The following is a 17,501-nucleotide window of genomic DNA, read 5'->3' as shown; positions in this document are numbered from 1 at the left end:
GACGAGTTTTATCTTGCAGCAAAACAAGCGGGGAGCTGAACGGGAGCCCCGGCATCCAGTGTGACCTGGAGGCTGCTCCTGCCATCCCCATTTCTGACCCAGCAAAGCAGCCATGAGCAGCTTTATCTGCTGGATAATAAGGGCAAAAGATTCTCAAAAGGGACAAGCTCTAAGCCAATGTGCCGGGCTCCTTCTCTTCCCTTTTAATCTCTCCCAGAGCTGTCAGGTTTGTGGCTGTGGGTGGGTGCATGGGGGCAGTGGGGGGTCCTTGCCCAAAAGGCAGGAGAGCAGGAGCCTCCCGAGGCCACAGAGGTCTCGGCCACAAAGAGCAGAGGAAGGGCCACGAGGCCAGAGCTGCGGGAAGAGCTCGGGAGGGACCTTGGGAAGTGTTTTGGACGCCTGACAAGGGGCTGCAGGGACCACCTGGGCGAGGGGCGGCGCGAGGTGACAAGGGGCCTGCCACTGCCTGGCCCCTGTGACAAGGGGACCCCACGGCTTTGCCAACCCCGCACGCACCGCTGGGAACCGGCCTGGAGCTCGGGGAAGCCCTGGTGCTTCCCACAGGGCCTGGATCACCCTTGACTCGTCACCCCAAGGCCGCGGGAGACCGGTCCCAGCTCTGCTATTCCTCACGCTGGGAACGGCGCAGCGCCCGGCGTCTCCTTTGCCACAGGGCCCTGAGCAGCCCTTGGACGTTAACGACTTTTGGCACCTACTGACCTGGGGCACGTTCAGTGCAATGACCTGGACCGGAGGGTTCCGCGTGTCCCTCGGCAGCCCCGGGGCCGTCCCGTGTCTCCTTGCCGCGGGAAGCGCTGCCGGGGCGCCCCGCTCCGCGCAGGCACCGCGAGCAGCACGCGCTGCGTCCCGGGGGCCGCCGAGCCGCGCCGATACCTGAATTATGAATGAAACCTTCAGCTTTTAAACTTTTAACCTGCGCGTTTCTAAGAAAGTCTTAACTTAGTCCAAGGCTCGGGAGGCAGAACAATGGCTCGGTGGAGGGCCCTGCGTTTTCCAGGCTCTTAAAATACACTTTTCCTTACGATGAATATTTCATTTACTGAGCCCTTCCCAGGGGAGGAAGGAACTTCTGATCTGCATCGATTGGAGACGGAAATCTGCGTTAAAACCAGGCCCTGGGCTCTAACCCAGCTCGCCCACCCCTCTGCCACTGAAAGGCGCCCGGCGGAGCCACCGAGCACAGGGCAGTCCGGGGAGACCCCGGCGCTGAGCAGTGCAGCTGCAATACGGGAATGTGCTGCGAGAGTAAAAACCGCCCTCTGCATGGAAATATCTCGGATAGTAAAGAGAGAGCGAAGAAAGCACCACGCACAAACAAGAAACGCTGCATTTGTGCTGGAGAAGCAGAAAGGACTCTAAAAGGAGAGCTTTATCGCCGTTTTGCAGGAGGCATCAGCTGCTCCTTAGGGCTCCTAGAGGAATAGCACATTGATCTCCCCGCACGCCGCGGCCCCGTCACTGCTCCACGCCGAGCCCCGTCCAGCGGCAGCGCCTGGAGAAAAATTAACCTTGTTGGTTTTCTGCAGCAGATATCGAGTCCCTGTCCCCAGCAGGGAGGGCGCCACGGGGACAGGCGGCCTCCGCTTCCCTTCCCCGCACTCGGCAGCCGCTTCCAGGAGCGTTCCCAGACTTTGCCGATACGTTTGCGCACAGACAGGCTGATCGCTACCAGCTATCAATACCCGGCACTTTGCCCTTCCCCGTTCCGCGGGTGCCTTTCTCTCCGATGCTGCCGTAACCGGCTAAGCAGAGCTTCTCTAAAGGTCAGAGCCTCCCGATTCCAGGGATGACAAAATCCGGACGGTGCTAAAAATAAGCCTCGAGCGAAGTCTTCAGCATTTGTACCTACTAATTCCTGACTGAGTTCTAAATGACCCTCCAGAGGGAGAGAGGGAGACCAGGAGTCCTCAAGAGCTTCCCCACACAGCAACATCCCATTGCCAAATCCAATAAAGAGCCAAGAAACAGGAAAAGCCATTTGTTGATTAAAGGCCCTGCTCGCTCAGTGGCAAACATGCTGGGAAGGGGCGAGCTGTTGCAGGGGGCAGCCGAGGCAATTTCCACTTCGCTTTTTAATTAATAAGCACCAACCGCAGCGACAAATCCCCACATCTCCATCGGGAAGCAGGAATGCTGCAAGGACGTCTCCAGTGGCCCCGCAGAGAGGCGGCGTTGGGAGACGCCAGGACGGTGCCGCTGCTCCCGCGCGGGACCCAGGTAAGCACCGAAGGCCCCGCGGGCCCCTCCGCCTCCGCACACCCCGGCACGGAGCCTCTCCGAGGAGGAAGCTTCAAGAGCACCAAGCAAAAGCATCAGACACAGAAAGTGAGAGCAAACGAGAAGCACGCTCTGCTTTCCCACTAATAGGCCACGGGCTGCAGGAGGACTAGCAAACCAAACAGCGCATTAGTCAGCCAAACGTTAGCTCGGCGCGCGAGCTGCTCCGCTCGGAGCGGCGTGCTCCCGGCCGCAGGCACGGCCGCGCTCCCTGCAAAGACCCTGTTTTACCCCGTGTCTCTTCCTCACCCTGTTTTCTTCGCTTTAAGCAGCTCTGGGGACTGACTCTCGCTCTCCCCGACTAGGGTGGCTCTCCGGGCTGGCATCCTCTCCACGCAGCAAATGCAAATCAACGCTCAAGTTAGTGGCAACAACCAACTTAACAGGCCCTGCTGCTTTTAATGAGCGAGGAGGGGGAGAAGAGGCCGAGGCAGGAGGTGAAATCAGCACCTCGGAGCGCCGCGGCGCTTTGTGCCGCCTGCTCCTCCGCTTCCCAGGACGCGCCGGCTGCCTCGCGTAAGGCCTGCAGGCAGGTTTATGAGATTAAAGCCCAGCACACAATAAATAATTTAGCAGCTTACCACAAAAAAAACCCACATGGTATAATAGCGAGGCTCTATGATGTGTATGTTCATTTTAAATGCACATCACTTGCATCTGCATGTATCTGTTTGATACAAAGACGTGAAACCAAACAAAAGAAAGGAAAAGAATAACAGGGAAAACGTGGCGGGGGGACCCTGCGAAGACGTAGACAGGAGGATCACGGGATGAATCCTGGTGAATCCCAGTGTCAGTCACTCCCGGCCCCGGGTCTCCACACCCGGCAAAGGGGACACGGCATCCTCGGGGCTGCGGCGTATGGCAAAGAGTCACTGTAGGGGCTGTAAATCACCATATGCAAATTGCAGAGCCGAAAACTATGAGTTTCAATGATATATTCCATGTCACATCAATAGAACTAGCGGGTAAAATGAGAAGAACAATCCAGGCATCCTCACCCGCACGGTACCCTCACGTTTTCCTTCTTTCCACGAGATGCGGCGCCCTTCCTGGCTGATTAGCATCAGCTGCGACTTCTGGAGACACCTAATGAGTGGGGAGCTGTCACACCGTGCCCCAGAGCCAGGGGATTAAGATGGATAAAAGGGCAAGGAACATCACAAACACCCGGAGAGAATAGACGAGCCCTCGGCCGCGCGAGGAAACGCGGAGCTGCCGGGGCAGCGGGAGGGGAGCCAGGAGCTGCCCCGGCCACAGCAGCCGCGCTCGCCAGGGCGTTTCGTGCCCTCCTCCTCCACGTTCTGCCTCAGCTCCCCGCTCCGCTGGCTCCTGTGACCCCGTCCCCGCGTCCCCCTCCGCAGCCGCGTTGCGCCCCGCGGCCGGGAGCTTCCCGCCCCGCGCCGGGCTCCCCCGTTCCCAGTGTCCCGGAGCGCCGTGGACACACCGGAGCGAGGAACCGGCCCTCTCCAACGCGCGGGATTTCCAGCCCAGCCACCAGCGCCGCTGCCCCGGCCAACGGCAAAGAGCAGCCGGGCTCCAGCCCCGGCCTCCCGCCAGGCCCCGCGCTCCCCTCGCCTTCCCCTGCTTCCCAATGACTACTTGAGATGCTCATCAGGCCATTTAAGCAGATGTGTCTCCAAGGAGCTGAAGGAGGGGAAAATTAATAATGTTTCTGCTCCCGAAAGCACTCCATTTCCTCTGTCATCCTCGCTCCCATTTCATCTGCATCAGTATTGATGGGCGAAATTAGCTTCTCTTAAACACTGACCAGCCAGCTATGACTTCCCCAGGAACGGGTCTTTCTCCCTCAGCCTGGAGCCCTTTCCTGATTCCCTGCACACATTCCAGCTGAAAAGCGCTGCTCCCACTCCACCTATTACCATTCAGCACCGTAAGGGATGAGCAGGGAGTCTGGGGGCCTGTTCAGGGGCCTCTTTTGCCAGGGTCATGATTTGGGAGCATCCATTTTACACCATGGAAGCAAAGGAGGAACTACCTTATGAGGCTGGAAAAATTCCAGCTTCCTTATCACAGCAGAGGGAATCATGAACATTATCACACCATATAAATTCCCTTTTATTTCCCATCTTGGGGCAAGAACAGAGTCCTGTTTCTCAGGGCTTTCAAGGCAACAGCTGCCTCAATCGAGCAGCCTGACAGCTCTGCTGGGACATGGTCTCCTTTCCCGAGGGCGATGGATTGACCGGGAAGGGCCGAGTCAGCACCGCATCCAATGTTACAACCTATTTTCCAAACTTGGAAAGTCCTTTGGAAGGGCTCTGCAAGCAAATGATTTTCATCTGTTCAATAACTGTCTGATGTCCTCTCGGCTCCTCCACATGCTGATGCAACTGACTTCTTCCCTGGTGCTGCAGACCAGCCTGGGTGATAATTACGGGGGAATTAAAAGGATGAGATAACCATCCACCGCGCGGAGGCAGATAAGGACAGCTCCTGATGTATATTTCATTGTGAAGACCTATTTTATTCCTACTAATGGAACAAGTTAAATCAGCCAAGCTGAATAAAACTATCACATACCACGAAGTAACAACACATTTAAAGTTTGCTTTGCCCTGGCTGAGTAATCCGATCAGTTATCGCTGCCCCTTGCCGGAGCGGAGCGTTGGCTCCCTTTGGAAGCACGGGCAGCCAGCACCATGGCCTGAGCACGCAGCCATTCAACAGGTAAAGAAAGGCACATTTGTGATCATGCAGACTCTGCTTACAGCAAGGCTCCTTTTTTCCCCTCCTGTAGCAGTCTTCCCCCAGAGACATCCCAAACAGCTCTTTACGGGTCACCTTGCACGCCAGAATTGATTGCAGCCATGCACAAACGCAGCTGCAACTGGGACAGCGCATTACCTGCCTTAGAACAACGGATGACGCTCCTTTATCCACGAGGAATGGGATGAATCAGAGGCAAACATCACCCTGCAGCTCCAATGGCAGAAATAACCACGAGCTCCAGCCCTGAATTCCTGCCTGCGGCACCAGCGTGGGCACCGAGGAGGGACAAGGGCCCCAAGGACGGGCAAGGGCCCCTTCGGCTTCTTGTGGACAGATCTGGAAGCACCGGAGCAGCTTTCAGGCAGACCCTGGGTGGCTCTAACGCAACCAGCACTGAGAAAGACACCCCAACTCTCCGTGTCCCTTCCAGCCATTGCTGGAATAACTCAGTGCCAAGTCAAAACCACCAGCCCCAAAGTCACTGCCCTTGCTCGTCCCTTGGGGACGCCCTCCGCGCAGCACCGGAGCTCCCGCGCGCGGGACGCGGCCACACGCGCTGCTGCCGACTTCACTGCTCTTAGAGGAGGCATAAACAGCCTGATGGTGAAATAACACCCAGCCCGTGCACCACCACACACAGGAGAGACATTTACTTACTCCTGATCACAAACAATGTCCTCCATTGACAAGCTGAATGAAGGGCACTTCACTGATTTATTAGATCTAATAAGATACACACCTCTTGAGATGAAATACAAGATTGATTTCTAGTGCTGAGCCACACTGCTCTCCTAGCCAGCGCGCTCCGCCTGCGGAGACAAAACTGGGAATGCAAACAGGGAGAGAAAGCGCTGAAATTGCAGAGGGCACAGATATATATGGAAAGATTTGCATGAGGAAGGGCAGCTAAAATGGAAATACGACTTGCAAAGGCCTCCCTTCAGACCCGAGAACTGGGGCTTCCTCTTTTCTTCCTGCTTTCCTTCTCTCATGCCAAATCTATACAGCCTAAAGAGAAGCAGCAAATTCCTGCGAAGTTCAGGGGCGACACCAGGGTCCGCCCGGGAATCCCCCGGGCCAGCCCGGCCTTTCGGAAGACCCCTCTGAACGCAGGGAGGGCAGTTTCCACAGCAGCCCCAGCACCTACCAGGCAAACCGCATCAGCCAGGTTCTGCGGATGCCGTTTTCCATCAGGAAGAAGACAACTAGCACAGCAGTACTTAGCTTGAGGCCCTATTAATAGCAGTCCTAATTATATGGCTGCAAATTTAATTCATAGCAATGATTAGTGTCAAAATCAAAGGCATCACACATCAATATTGATGGAATTGCATAAAGGCCATAAACAGAACAAGCAAGCTGACATCTCCCCCCAGCACTTAGTTGCTGTTAACTGTTGCATTAATGTCTCCTCTGATTTTCCTGGATGAAAATTACTTTTTTTTTCCCCAAGAATTCATAATTCTGAGTGGTTAGGGCTGTAATATGGTGCTCTAGCCCAGTCAGGAAACAGGGATCTTTTGAAAGGAGAACGGGACTAGGAAGCTGCATGGAGTTACTCTCCTGGGAAGTAACTGGGGAGGACGGAGGGCAGCGGGATCACCCGGCCTCTCCAGCAGCAAGTTCTTGCAGGGATGCAGAGGGAGATTGACAAAACGTCAGAGCTGCTCCCTGGCTTCTCTCCTGAAGCTGCAGAAAAAGCCCAAACCTATCTTGGGAAGCCGGCACGGAGCCCACTAGCTGGTTTCCATAGTAAAGCAGCGGCGCTGGCAGCGGGAATAGGTGCGAGAGCTCTCGGAGCCCGGCGCGTGGGCAGCGGCGCGGGATGGAGCCCGCGGCTCTCGGCGGCTCCTTGCGGAGCTGTGCGCGTTCGTGCTGTCCGCGCCGTGCACCAGGGGAAGGACACGTGGACGTGTCCGTGGCGCTGAGCACCGCAGCCGCCCGCCGGCTCCAAGAGGGCTCCGTTCTCCAATGTGCCCCCCAGCCCATGTGCTGCCTTCCCAACAGCTCTGCGGTGCCGCCTCCGCAGTCGAGCGTGGCCCACGGCTCCAGGCGAAGCTGCTTCCTCTCTCAGGCCGTATAAAAACATAATCCCACGTGTCAAATGGAACAGACTTCATAAATATGTGGACGGGACCACAGGATAGAGAAGAACAGCAGCCCCAGCCCCGTGCAGCAGCGGACCGGACAGGACCAGCCCCGTGAAGGGTGACGGGGGCACCCGGGTCTGACCCGCAGCGATAAACGTGGGAGAAGGATGCCCGGCAGATGCCACGGAAGGCTGGTTCTAGCAGATGCTGAGAGTCAACTCACCGGAGACACGAACCCATTTCCTCAGCACCTGTTTACCACTGGCTCAAGCAGGCAAAACTTGAGCTATTGCCCTTATTTCTCTTTTCTCCATCTGCCACACTCGTGCTCCGCACAGAGCAGGATGGATTGACACACACAGCTTTGCTTTGCCTGGAAAAAGGGAGAAGTTTGGCGGGGTCATTCGATCACAAACCCAGAATTAAAGCAAGGAGGAGCGCGCGGGAGGCTGCCTCGGCTCCACACTGCTCCAAACTGCCCCGCTGCAGCGCGGCAGGCACCAGGGAGGCACCTAATTTACTACCACTCAGCACTTGTAAAGTGCTGAAGGAATATTAATGAACTGATGTAATTAAAATGATGCAGAGATTCGACTGTAATATCTGCCTGTCCTTGTATCTTCCTGGAGAGATGAGAAAGAAATTCCCTGCTGCTTAAGGACACAAAAAAATTAACAACCTGCTGTTGATTACATTTGTTAACTCTTTCCCTGGTGCTGGGAAGCAGTCTGCATTTAGAGGACTCGCCTAATGGCTCTCGTTGACATTTTAGGTTAATGGAAGGACCTCTGTTTTGCAAAGCAGCAGCTATAAAGCTAGTTTTGCCCAAGAAAGATCCAATTTTTGCAAAGACTGATGAGCTGGCATAGCTGAAAGCCAGGGCCACACGAAAGTACCTGCCTACACCTCCACGAGTCCATTTTTAGACTCATTTTAAATGTGGGACTTCTGAGATACGACTAGCGTAGGCCACTCTCACCAGAAGTGTGATTGGACCTGCCCAGACTTTGCACCTCTCCTGCTGAAAACAGCAGTTTCAAGGAAACAGGGAGGAAAACACCCCGAGTGCCTTCACCCACCATCACCCCCATCCTCTCTTGTTGCTGGGAGAGCAGAGCAGCATGGGGTGTTCCTTTGCCCTGGGCAACCAGCCCCAGTAAAGGATGAGGAATTTTATCTTGCAGGGCTGATCAATCACCCTTGTCTGGGGGAAGAGCAGGGGCAGGAGGCAGCGGCTCCTTGCCCTGGGGCTGGGTTCCCAAGAGCAGCCAGGTTAACCCATTCACAGCTCTCCAGCCACCAAACGGAGCCCTGCCCAAACCAGCAATGCCCCTGCCCAAAGTGTCCTCGCGCTCAGCCTTCCCTCCAGAGACAGCCGCTACGGATGTGAGATGGGATAAGAGACACAGCAGGAGGATTCGGCACTCGTGAGGCACCGCCGCAGCCGAACGCACCAGGGACAGCGTTGGATGTGTCCCTGGCTCAGGCCGTGTCCCTCGGCAAGGCCGCAGCTCCCGCACCGCGGGGACGCGCTCACCTTCTTGAGCTTGCCGCTCTTGGTGCCCACGAACACCACGCTGGAGCCGTTGTACACGTAGGAGGCGACGGAGGCCATGCGGTCCCGGCTGGAGGCGAAGAGCGGCACCCCGTCCACCGGCGTGGAGCCGCCCAGGGGCTGGTTGATGTCCAGCCCGCAGAAATTGTCATCGATGGGAACCGGCTGCGGAGACAAGAGCGGGGCGACGTGAGCGCCGCGAGCTGCCGTCCCTGGCGCCGCGTCCCCGCCGCCACCCGGGCGGGCTCTGCGGACCCCGCGCCGCGTCCCCGCCGCGCACGCGTGCGGGACAGGGCTGAGCTGCAGCCCTAGGTTCACCCGGGGATGTCTCCTTTGGTTTCCAGGATCCACCAGCCTTCCCAGGGAGCGGGTCTTGCGCATGCAGGGCCCACACAGGAGCACACGAGCCCATCCATGAAGCCTGCACTGCCTCTCCTGCACCCCCATTTCCGTCCCTGTCTCCTTTATCCCAGCAGCCGCAAGCGGAGCACCAGCAGCGCCCCGACCCAAGAGCTGAGCAGTAATGCACTTTCCCTCACACAGGTGTGACCAGTCCCCAAAGTCCAAGATAAATTCTTGTTCTGCTACTACCTAGCTGCAGAGATGTCCTTGCTGTGCCTCAGTCTCCCTCTGCCATACAGAGGATATGGACACTGGCTTCTCCCTGGAGCACTTGTCACCAGTAAGGGAGAACCCGGTGAGGTGGTATTAAGCCCTATCAGCTGAGACCCAGTAAATCCCTGCACGGAGTAGGCGGCAGGGCTGTGGCAGGACTGGCAGCTCACCGCGACGGCGGTAACTCCGCTCCCTCATTTTCCATGGGGGATGTGAAGTAACTACCAAACATTCGGCCTATCTAGCTGCAATTGAGATGGGGAAATCGGCCCGTGACTCTCCCCTGTGCTAGACAGCCTTCTAGCTCCTCTCCACTTCCCTTCCTTTACTTCATTTAACCCACGTTTATCATCTCCTAGCAGCCAAACTTAATATGCTTGGCAAAAGAAGGCCCCAGGGATTCTCAAGTCAGCCCAGGAACAATCTGCATGTGAATCAAGATTAAAGAAATCAGCTGAATAAAAACACAAAAGATGCAACTGTCATTTGTATTTATCTTGTTAGTTTGTTTGTAGTACCCTCCTGCTGCGGGAAGGGCAGGACAGCCTTCCTCTGGCTTCCTTGGATTTTTAGCGCCTGAGGTTGGGAACGGCAGAGCACTTCCAGCAGCAGCAGGCTATTCATCTACTTCAAAACTGCCTCTTCCTCTCATTGTCACAACTGCCTGATAACGACAAGGACTAAAGATGAAGAGGGCTGCTGCAGCTGCCCCCTGTGTGCAGGGAAACTGAGGCACCAAAACACAGGTGGATTCTGCCAGCCCGCGCGTGGTCGAGGCCACGGGCTGTCCCGGCTCCCTTACCGCCTTCGTGCACTGCACGTCCTTCCCCAGCAGCCAGTTGAGCTCCAGGTTGCCCTCCCCCTGGTAGCAGGACTGCAGGCGCTCCTTGATCTGCGCGTTGATGGCGCGGATGGGGAAGACGCAGAGCGCGGAGTCGTCCGGGGGGTGGTGGTACTGCTTCTGCCCCTTGGAGAAGATGGCAAAGAGGACATCCTCCTGGGACGTGATATTGAGGGACTTGGCCAGCACCTCGCCCGGCTTGGACAGGTAGGCAGCTTGCAGGAGGCGGTACTCGGTGTCCCCTCGGACACAGCCAAAGGGCAGGGACACATAGGAATGGAACTTGGGGTCATTTTTGCAGAGACGGACGATGCGAGATGTGTAGAAGAGGTCGCTGGCCGAGTTGATGGACACTCCTTCCGGGGTCTCCGGCTGCACGGTCAAAAAATAGACAAAATTGCCACTGGCAAAACCGTAGATATAGAAGATGTCGAAGTGCGAAACAAGGGCCAATGTATCTGAGGGGATTTTGATAAGGGAAGACACAAAGTCACTGTGCAGCTCATAATCCAGCATGGCTGATGACTCCGGGTCCCGGGGAAGTTTGCGGCTGGAGAGGGTGGGAAAATAATCCTGCTTCCCGTCGACAGCCGTGCCGATGAAGAGCTTCCCGTCCTCCCCTTCGGAGCGCACGATCACGCCGTACATGGTGCCCGTCTTGTTGACGCTGGAGAGGTAGTGCTCCTTCTTGTGAGACGGCTCTACCAGGATGAAGAGGTCGTCCAGGCGCAGCAGCTTGCAGACCCCCTGGTAGAGGCTCCCACACGCCAGCAGCCGGTTCTCCGAGTAGTCGATGATCAGCAGCTTGTTGACATTGTTGGTGAGGGTGAGGATCTCGCTGCACGGCTGCACGATGAGGGGTGGGTAGCAAGACTTGTTGTCCTCCTCGGGCCCGGTTTTGTGAGCCACCAGGATGGTCAGGTTCCCTGAGAGCTTGTACACCCGGTTGATGGCTCCAACGTAGACGGCTCCGGTGCCTTGGTGGACAGTCAGGTGGTTGAAGGTCCAGTCCCGGTTCTCGGAGTGGAAGGTGCTGAACAAGGCATTGCTGGACACATTCCGGGAAAGCGATGCCAAGAAGAGGCAGACTAACGCCACTGAGCAGCCGTCGGAGTCCAGTAGCCGAGGCCAGTTCTTCCTCTGATCCATCCTGGGAAAGGCAAACTTCCGTGTGCCCTGCGTTCGTCCTTTGCCCCGGCAATGTTCCTCACATGGTTCTAGGGGGAAAAGGAAAAAGAAAACAGCATTCAGAGCAGAGGATTAGACCCAGGGTGCCCTGCAGAGAGAATTCAGAAGCGACCATCTAATTATACAGTCCTTGAGATAGAGTGAGGACGTCTCTGAGCCCAACAAGAATTAAGCAGGTCTCCTTACTTATTGGTAAGCAGTTCAGTCTTGATGCTTTGCCACTTGGTTCAGGCTCTGCGTGTTAATTTGTTATGTGGTTTAGCTGTTTGCAATGTACTCGGCTCAGCCATGGGAGGGGATAATCAGCTCGAGCCCAAGACAAAGCCTGCAGTTCACACACCCAACGTCAGTCTGCAATCTTGGCTAAAAGGATGTCTCCTGCAGGGCATGTTGTTGGAAGCAACAGAGGAAATAAGAGGTGGTTTCTACCTTTAAATCCTCTATGATTTAATTTGAAAACCTGGGGTAGAAGTCTCGTGCAGGCAAGTGCACTGAGCACACACGCAGCAAAGCTGGCAGCAACTGCTTTCTCCCACTAAGCAGAGCTCAGAAATATCCATACGGGCACTTCTCAACCCAAAATATTCCACAGCCCTTGCCCGGTCTTTCTGCTGGAAAGCCAGGGAGACGCCAGGCTCCCCTCCCACCACAAAGGCCCTGGAGCCCTTGCAGACAGCAGCTCGGTACAAAAAAACCTCTTGGACAAGAAGAGGGAGATTGTGCGTGGAGTGAGGAGGGAAGTCGAGAGATGGATGGGGAAAGCAGAGGAGACAGACGCTCATTCTGCACGTGGTAAGAGGCAGGGCCTGCAGAAGAGCACGGGAAATCCTGCACAACGAGCAGAAAAACAACGAAATCAGCAAACACGGGGAGCGGGGAGCGCCGTGAGGACGGATCCGAGGAACCTGCTGCCGCGGGGAGGGCCAGGAGGGCATCAACACCCGCGGGCTCCACCTCCCTGACAGCAGCACGTCCCCCTCGGCCACCCCGGCCACGAGGGACGAGGCACCTGTGTGCAGCCCTTCAGGGACGAGGCAGGGCCTCCTCCTCCTCAGCAGCCCCACGTGCCCTCACAGAAGCCCAGTCCGCAAAGCCTCGGACCTCCCGCACCCCGACGAGCCCCGCGGCAGCAGCGCTGGCGGGGAGGGCCGGGCCAGGCCCCATCGCCCTCGCGCCGCACAGGAATCGCGAGGCTGGAATTTCCTTCGGAAGCGGGAGCTCGCCGCGGGAAGGCGCTGCCGGCGGGGCCTCGCCGCGCGTCTCGGCCGCCCTTCCGGCCACCACGGAGCTGCTCTGCTCCACGGAGCCGCTCGGCGCCGTCACCACCGGCCTCGGGCCGGGCCCCGCGGCAGCCGGGGCGCTGCTTCCTCCCGGGACAGAGCGACGCTCCATCCCAAAACGCGGCCGCGCGGAGCCCGGGCGCGCGGCGCCGCTGCCGGCTGGAGCATCCTGCGCCCTGGAGACGTGCAGGGAAGCGCCCGCAGGGGAGGAACAACAACATCTAGCAAACAAAACCAGGAGAAGCCCAAACCCACCACAGCAACCCCGCCGCGCGCGGCGACGACGGTGCCAGTGAGCGGTAACGCGGCAGCGACCGCTCCGAGCACGGCGGGCTGCAGCAGGTCCCGGCCCCGGAGCAAGCGCTGCAGCCAAAGCGCTCAGCAAAGCAGCTCGGGAATTCCTCAAAGGCCAAAATCTCCCTTCACTAACAGACCACCAAAAATAGCGCTTACCTCAGCTGCTCTATTCCCATCAAGGAAGGGGCGTTCCTGGGGCAGAGGGCTCTCGCACCGAAGGGAAGTCTAGAAAGTAAAAGACATTACCCAGGGAGTTGTCCTTCCTACGGGGCCGCTGCTCTAAGGCTCAGCACAAAGTGGGTTTCCTGCGCAGCAGCTTGCAAAACGCTGAGGTGGTGCCGTGGCAAAGTGAGCAAAGCGGGAACTTAAACGTGCTGCATGCGCAGGGGGCACGAGGAGCTTTCACTTGGGCTTCGGCAATTTTATAGCCTTTCCCTGCAGCATTTTCATCCAGGTGCGAAACCGAAAGCCGGATCCACGGAGCAGGGCCTGGAACCGACCCGTGTGGATACGGGAGGAACCTGCACCTGGGACGCGGCCGCGCGAGGCCGGGACGGGCAGCGCAGCTGCCGCACTTAAACACCAGCAGAAACGGGAGCAGGGGCGACTTTAACTCTACCCCTTAATACTGTATGACCATTAAAAACAAAAATTTGGAAGAGAGTTTAAAATGTGCCCTTAAAAGCAATCTGAAGCTATTAGTAACACAAGGTGAAAGAGAGAGTAAATTCAGAGACACAATATAAACCCAAGCAGCTGAAAGGCCTCAATTACGCTGAAAGGAGTTATCTGGTATTTAAATAATTATTAGATTGAAGGAATAATCACAGGTCTGAGCTGATTTTTTTCCCCCACTGTCATCCTAATGGAGACTATAATATTATTATTCAAATGCCCATGATTCTCATTTAGGGGGAAAGAAAAAAGGGCTCATTTAATCTCCATGCGACAGGGCTTCAGGAGGCATGATTAGTCATTTCTCTCATTTCAGCTGTCACTCACTTACAGGCACCACAGTTTGTCATTAGTGTTATTTTATGCACATTAGGAAAAAAAAAAAAGGAAAATTAAAGCAAAAAAAAAAAAAAAAAAAGAGAGAGAATCTCCCGCGGAAAATGACGGATCAAAGGACCAATTTTGATGTCATCAGCACGGCAGCTGCGTTTCACTCAGCGGAGCTCACAGCTCTGCTGCGGATGGAGCTGGGGCCGTAAGGAGGATTTGTGCCTCCCCGTTCGCCTGCAGCCCCCTGCCTTCACAGGCCCCTTCGCTTCCGCTTCCATCGGATTTCCCGGCTCTGCCTGATCCTGTCACCGGTGTCACGCTGACCGCGGCGATGCTAAACCCACCATGCAGCCCCTGGAAGAACCGGTCCCCTCCGAGCTGGGCTGCACCTCCGAGCAGGCCGCCCGTCTCGGCGGTACGAGGGGCGGAAAAGCATTCCCGACTCTTCCCTGCCACTCCAGGCTCCTAAAGCTGCTTTTAGACCTGCCCAGGGCTTGGTCCTCCCGGGCTGCCGCTCTTTACCCTGATGCCACAAGCAGGTGCCACAAGCTGGAAGTGGATTCTGCCCTTTCTGCTTTCTGTGGTCACGCAGGATTCACTGCGGCGAGGCCAGGAGCGGGGGGACGGGTGTCTGCGGCAGCCGGACACTGCCACAGTCACAGAGAAGGTCACCGAAGGCCAGGCCGCGCTGCGCAAACTAAAACAAACTAAAATACAAGAACCTGCCGCTCGGAACCACCCCACCAGCCCGAGCCCGTCCCTCTGCATCCCTCTGTGCTCTGTGCTCTGCTTTAGGGTTTTGGCTTGGTTTTACCTGGTTGCCATCCACAACGCTGAGCCCCTTGGGTTTGGGGCACAAACCACCTCTTTGCCTCACGCCTTTGCTTGGCGGCCCGTTCGCCTGCGGCCGGGCTCCGCGGGCGCTCGCGGCCCCGTCGCCGCTCCGTCACCGCCGCGGTATTTCACGGCCTTGTCGTCAGCTTTCTGAGAAAGAGCCAAGAGGGCAAAATACAGCATTGTGGCTATTGCTTCCTCCGGGCCGGGGAGGAGGAAGAGGAGGGGAAGAGCGAAACGCAGACCTGAAAGGCATTTCCCTGATAACAAACACGACGGCATGAATTATGCGCAGAATTTGCTCACGCTGTCCAGACTGGGGATGTTGTTTATACAACATGTACCGGATAAGCTGCCTCTTCCCCTGCATCGCTCCCACACACCAGCGGGTCCGGGGCAAGGAGAAGCCCAAAGGCAGCGGGGCAGAGCCGGTGCAACCACACGGGGCAGCGGCGCCGCCGGCCGCGCGGGCAGCCTCATCTGCGACCCCGACCTGCGGAACAGACCCGAGGAGCCGCCTCCGAGCACGGACGGAGCCGCAGCCGCCCCACGGGAGCCCCCGGCTCCCCAAACACCCCAAACGTCCCATGGGGCTCGTCGCAGCTGGGGGCAATTAGCCACCCACCCCAGCGAAATTCCTCCTCAACCCCCAGTACCTACGTGGTGGGAATCAGACACCTTCTTCTTTGGCTGTGCTGATACTTTACACCTGCTATCTTAGAAACTACAGCTGGCAGCTATTGAGCTCCAAGCACACTGCTGCAAAATAGCTTATAAATTAGCTTGCTTCAATGGAAAAGGTGCAGGGAAGAGGACTTCATTCACGCACAGTCATGGAGAGCAGAATTCAGGAGGGCGGCACCATCTTGGTGCACAGAATAGAACAGACCCCGTATTTTCCTGCTTGCTTTGAAGCATGATACAAAGGGAAGGGAAAAATCATCACTTTTTAAGTATCATAAATGGCTTATTCGAGTTTTGAGAAATCGCAGTTTCTTCCAAACCTGTATAAACATGTCAATGGCTTTGGATAACTGTAAATCATAAAATTCAAGGCTGGAAACCGTTGTGTAGCTATAATTCCCAAGGAATGTCAGTCTAACTCATCCTTAAAGACCTCCAAAGAGAGAGTCCACTACCTCTCCAAGCAGTCTACGCCACTATTTCCCTTAGAAAAAGCTTTCAATAGCGTCTCACTTGAGCCTTGATGGACTGAGGTTTACACGGCCCCACATCACTTGTGTATCTGAGCATCTCATATTTATTAATGGACTTTATCCCCAGCAAAAAAAGAATTTAATGGCTAGTGACCTTAGATACAAGCAGATTAAACGCTTCGCCCAAGGCTAGTCGAGAGGTCCCCGTGGCAAAGCCCGGAGTTTTATCTCCTGAGCGTCAGCCCTGCGCTCCCCAGGTGACTTCCAGCTGCAGTTTATTACAAGAGCGAATTACCGTTCAGCACGAGGGAGGATCACAGAGCGGCCACCGAACCGGAGGAGGAAAATAAGCAGCAGCTTCTCCTGGCCTCGCTCCAAGTGCACCACAGGCAAGCGAAGAACCCCAGCTTCAAATTAAATGGGTCCCCAGCCACTCCATTAAACAAAGATCCTGAAAGAGAAATCCTTTGGCTGTGCCAGGCGCGCACGGCGAGCGCGGCTCCTATCCCCAGCGCTCCCCACGGCAGCCAGATGTATTTACACAGTGGCCACAGTGCTCTTACCTAAGTAAACCAGGAAATTGTGCATTTGTTAAAATTACCTTCCAAAATGCTGAATCCCCAGCTGGGCAGCTATGGATTTCACTCAGCCAACAGCATGTTGAAATTATTAACAACATGCAACGGCTTATGTGCACACTCAGACACATCCACCCTGTCTGGAAGCTGTTCACCAGCTACCCGACGATCCCATCCTGGAATGGGTTTATTTATCATGTTGATTTGGGACCAAAAGCACCAAGTGACACCTGCACAAGTGAAGGGCCCCTGGTGCCCGTCACGGCCCTCATCACCCCGCACATGGAGGTGCCCGGGAGGAGAAGCAGGAGGGAAGCAGAGGGATGTGCGGATGGAAGGGCCCGTGCGGCGCCGGCGGGTGCAGGGCGCTCCCTCCTGGGCCCCAAGCTCGGGATTGCAGCGGTTCGCGCTGCAGAGGGAATTATTTTTCAGATCCCACCATCAGATCACAAGAATTTGGGAAGGAAGAATGTGGTAACAAAATGACCTTAAATTAACGACCAACCTGAATGAGGCTGATGGGGAGAAGGCCACACAGCACCAGGGATCCTCCAGGGACCGTGAGCCGCCTTGCGCCCGGCTGCCTCTAGTGCAGCTCGTGCTGTTAAGTGTCATCAGCCTCAGCTTGGCCGATTGCTTTGCCTCTGCAGGCCTTGCCTTTAAAGTGCATCACTGAGGTGCTTGATGCATTTGCCAAAGTGCTTTGAGATGCCCAAATCCCAGGAATCGTAAAGCATTTACACTTCCTTCCCCGGCTGCGGGCAGCAGCCTCGGCGAGCCCGCGCTGCGGGTGCCCTGCGCTGTTCACCCTGGAGCGGACTGATGCCCGCGGCGTCGCAGCCCGACACCCGCCCGCGGGTCCCAGCAGCAGCCGAGCTCTGTCCCTCCCCTCCGGCGCCAGGACGGCCCCGTCTACCTGGGAAAGCGGCTCCTTCCCGCAGCCTCTGCCCTGCTTTTCAATTTCAGAGCTCTGGCAGATCGCTGATTAATTCAAGCCTGTTTAATAACCCTTCTGTTTAGATGAAACAAG

The 17,501-nt window shown here is 56.4% G+C and overlaps 1 protein-coding gene across 1 annotated transcript in view; it reads right to left on the bottom strand.

Annotated features, from left to right (window-relative positions):
• Positions 1–11,344, bottom strand: part of LOC104568808 (plexin-A2-like) — an 87,910-nt gene extending 76,566 nt beyond the window's left edge. Inside the window, exons 1-2 of the mRNA XM_088534696.1 lie at positions 10,094–11,344; positions 8,659–8,841 (exon numbers count right to left, since the gene is read on the bottom strand). Coding sequence (XP_088390822.1) covers positions 8,659–8,841; positions 10,094–11,281 — 1,371 coding nt within the window. The 5' untranslated portion in view covers positions 11,282–11,344. The remainder of the gene's footprint in view (positions 1–8,658; positions 8,842–10,093) is intronic.
• Between the last annotated feature and the right edge of the window lie 6,157 nt (positions 11,345–17,501).

Source organism: Tinamus guttatus, unplaced genomic scaffold (genome assembly GCF_059628265.1).
Source record: "Tinamus guttatus ecotype Peru unplaced genomic scaffold, ASM5962826v1 Tinamus_guttatus_pri_ptg000589l, whole genome shotgun sequence".
NCBI lineage: Eukaryota > Metazoa > Chordata > Aves > Tinamiformes > Tinamidae > Tinamus > Tinamus guttatus.
This window is presented reverse-complemented; position numbering and strand designations above follow the sequence as displayed.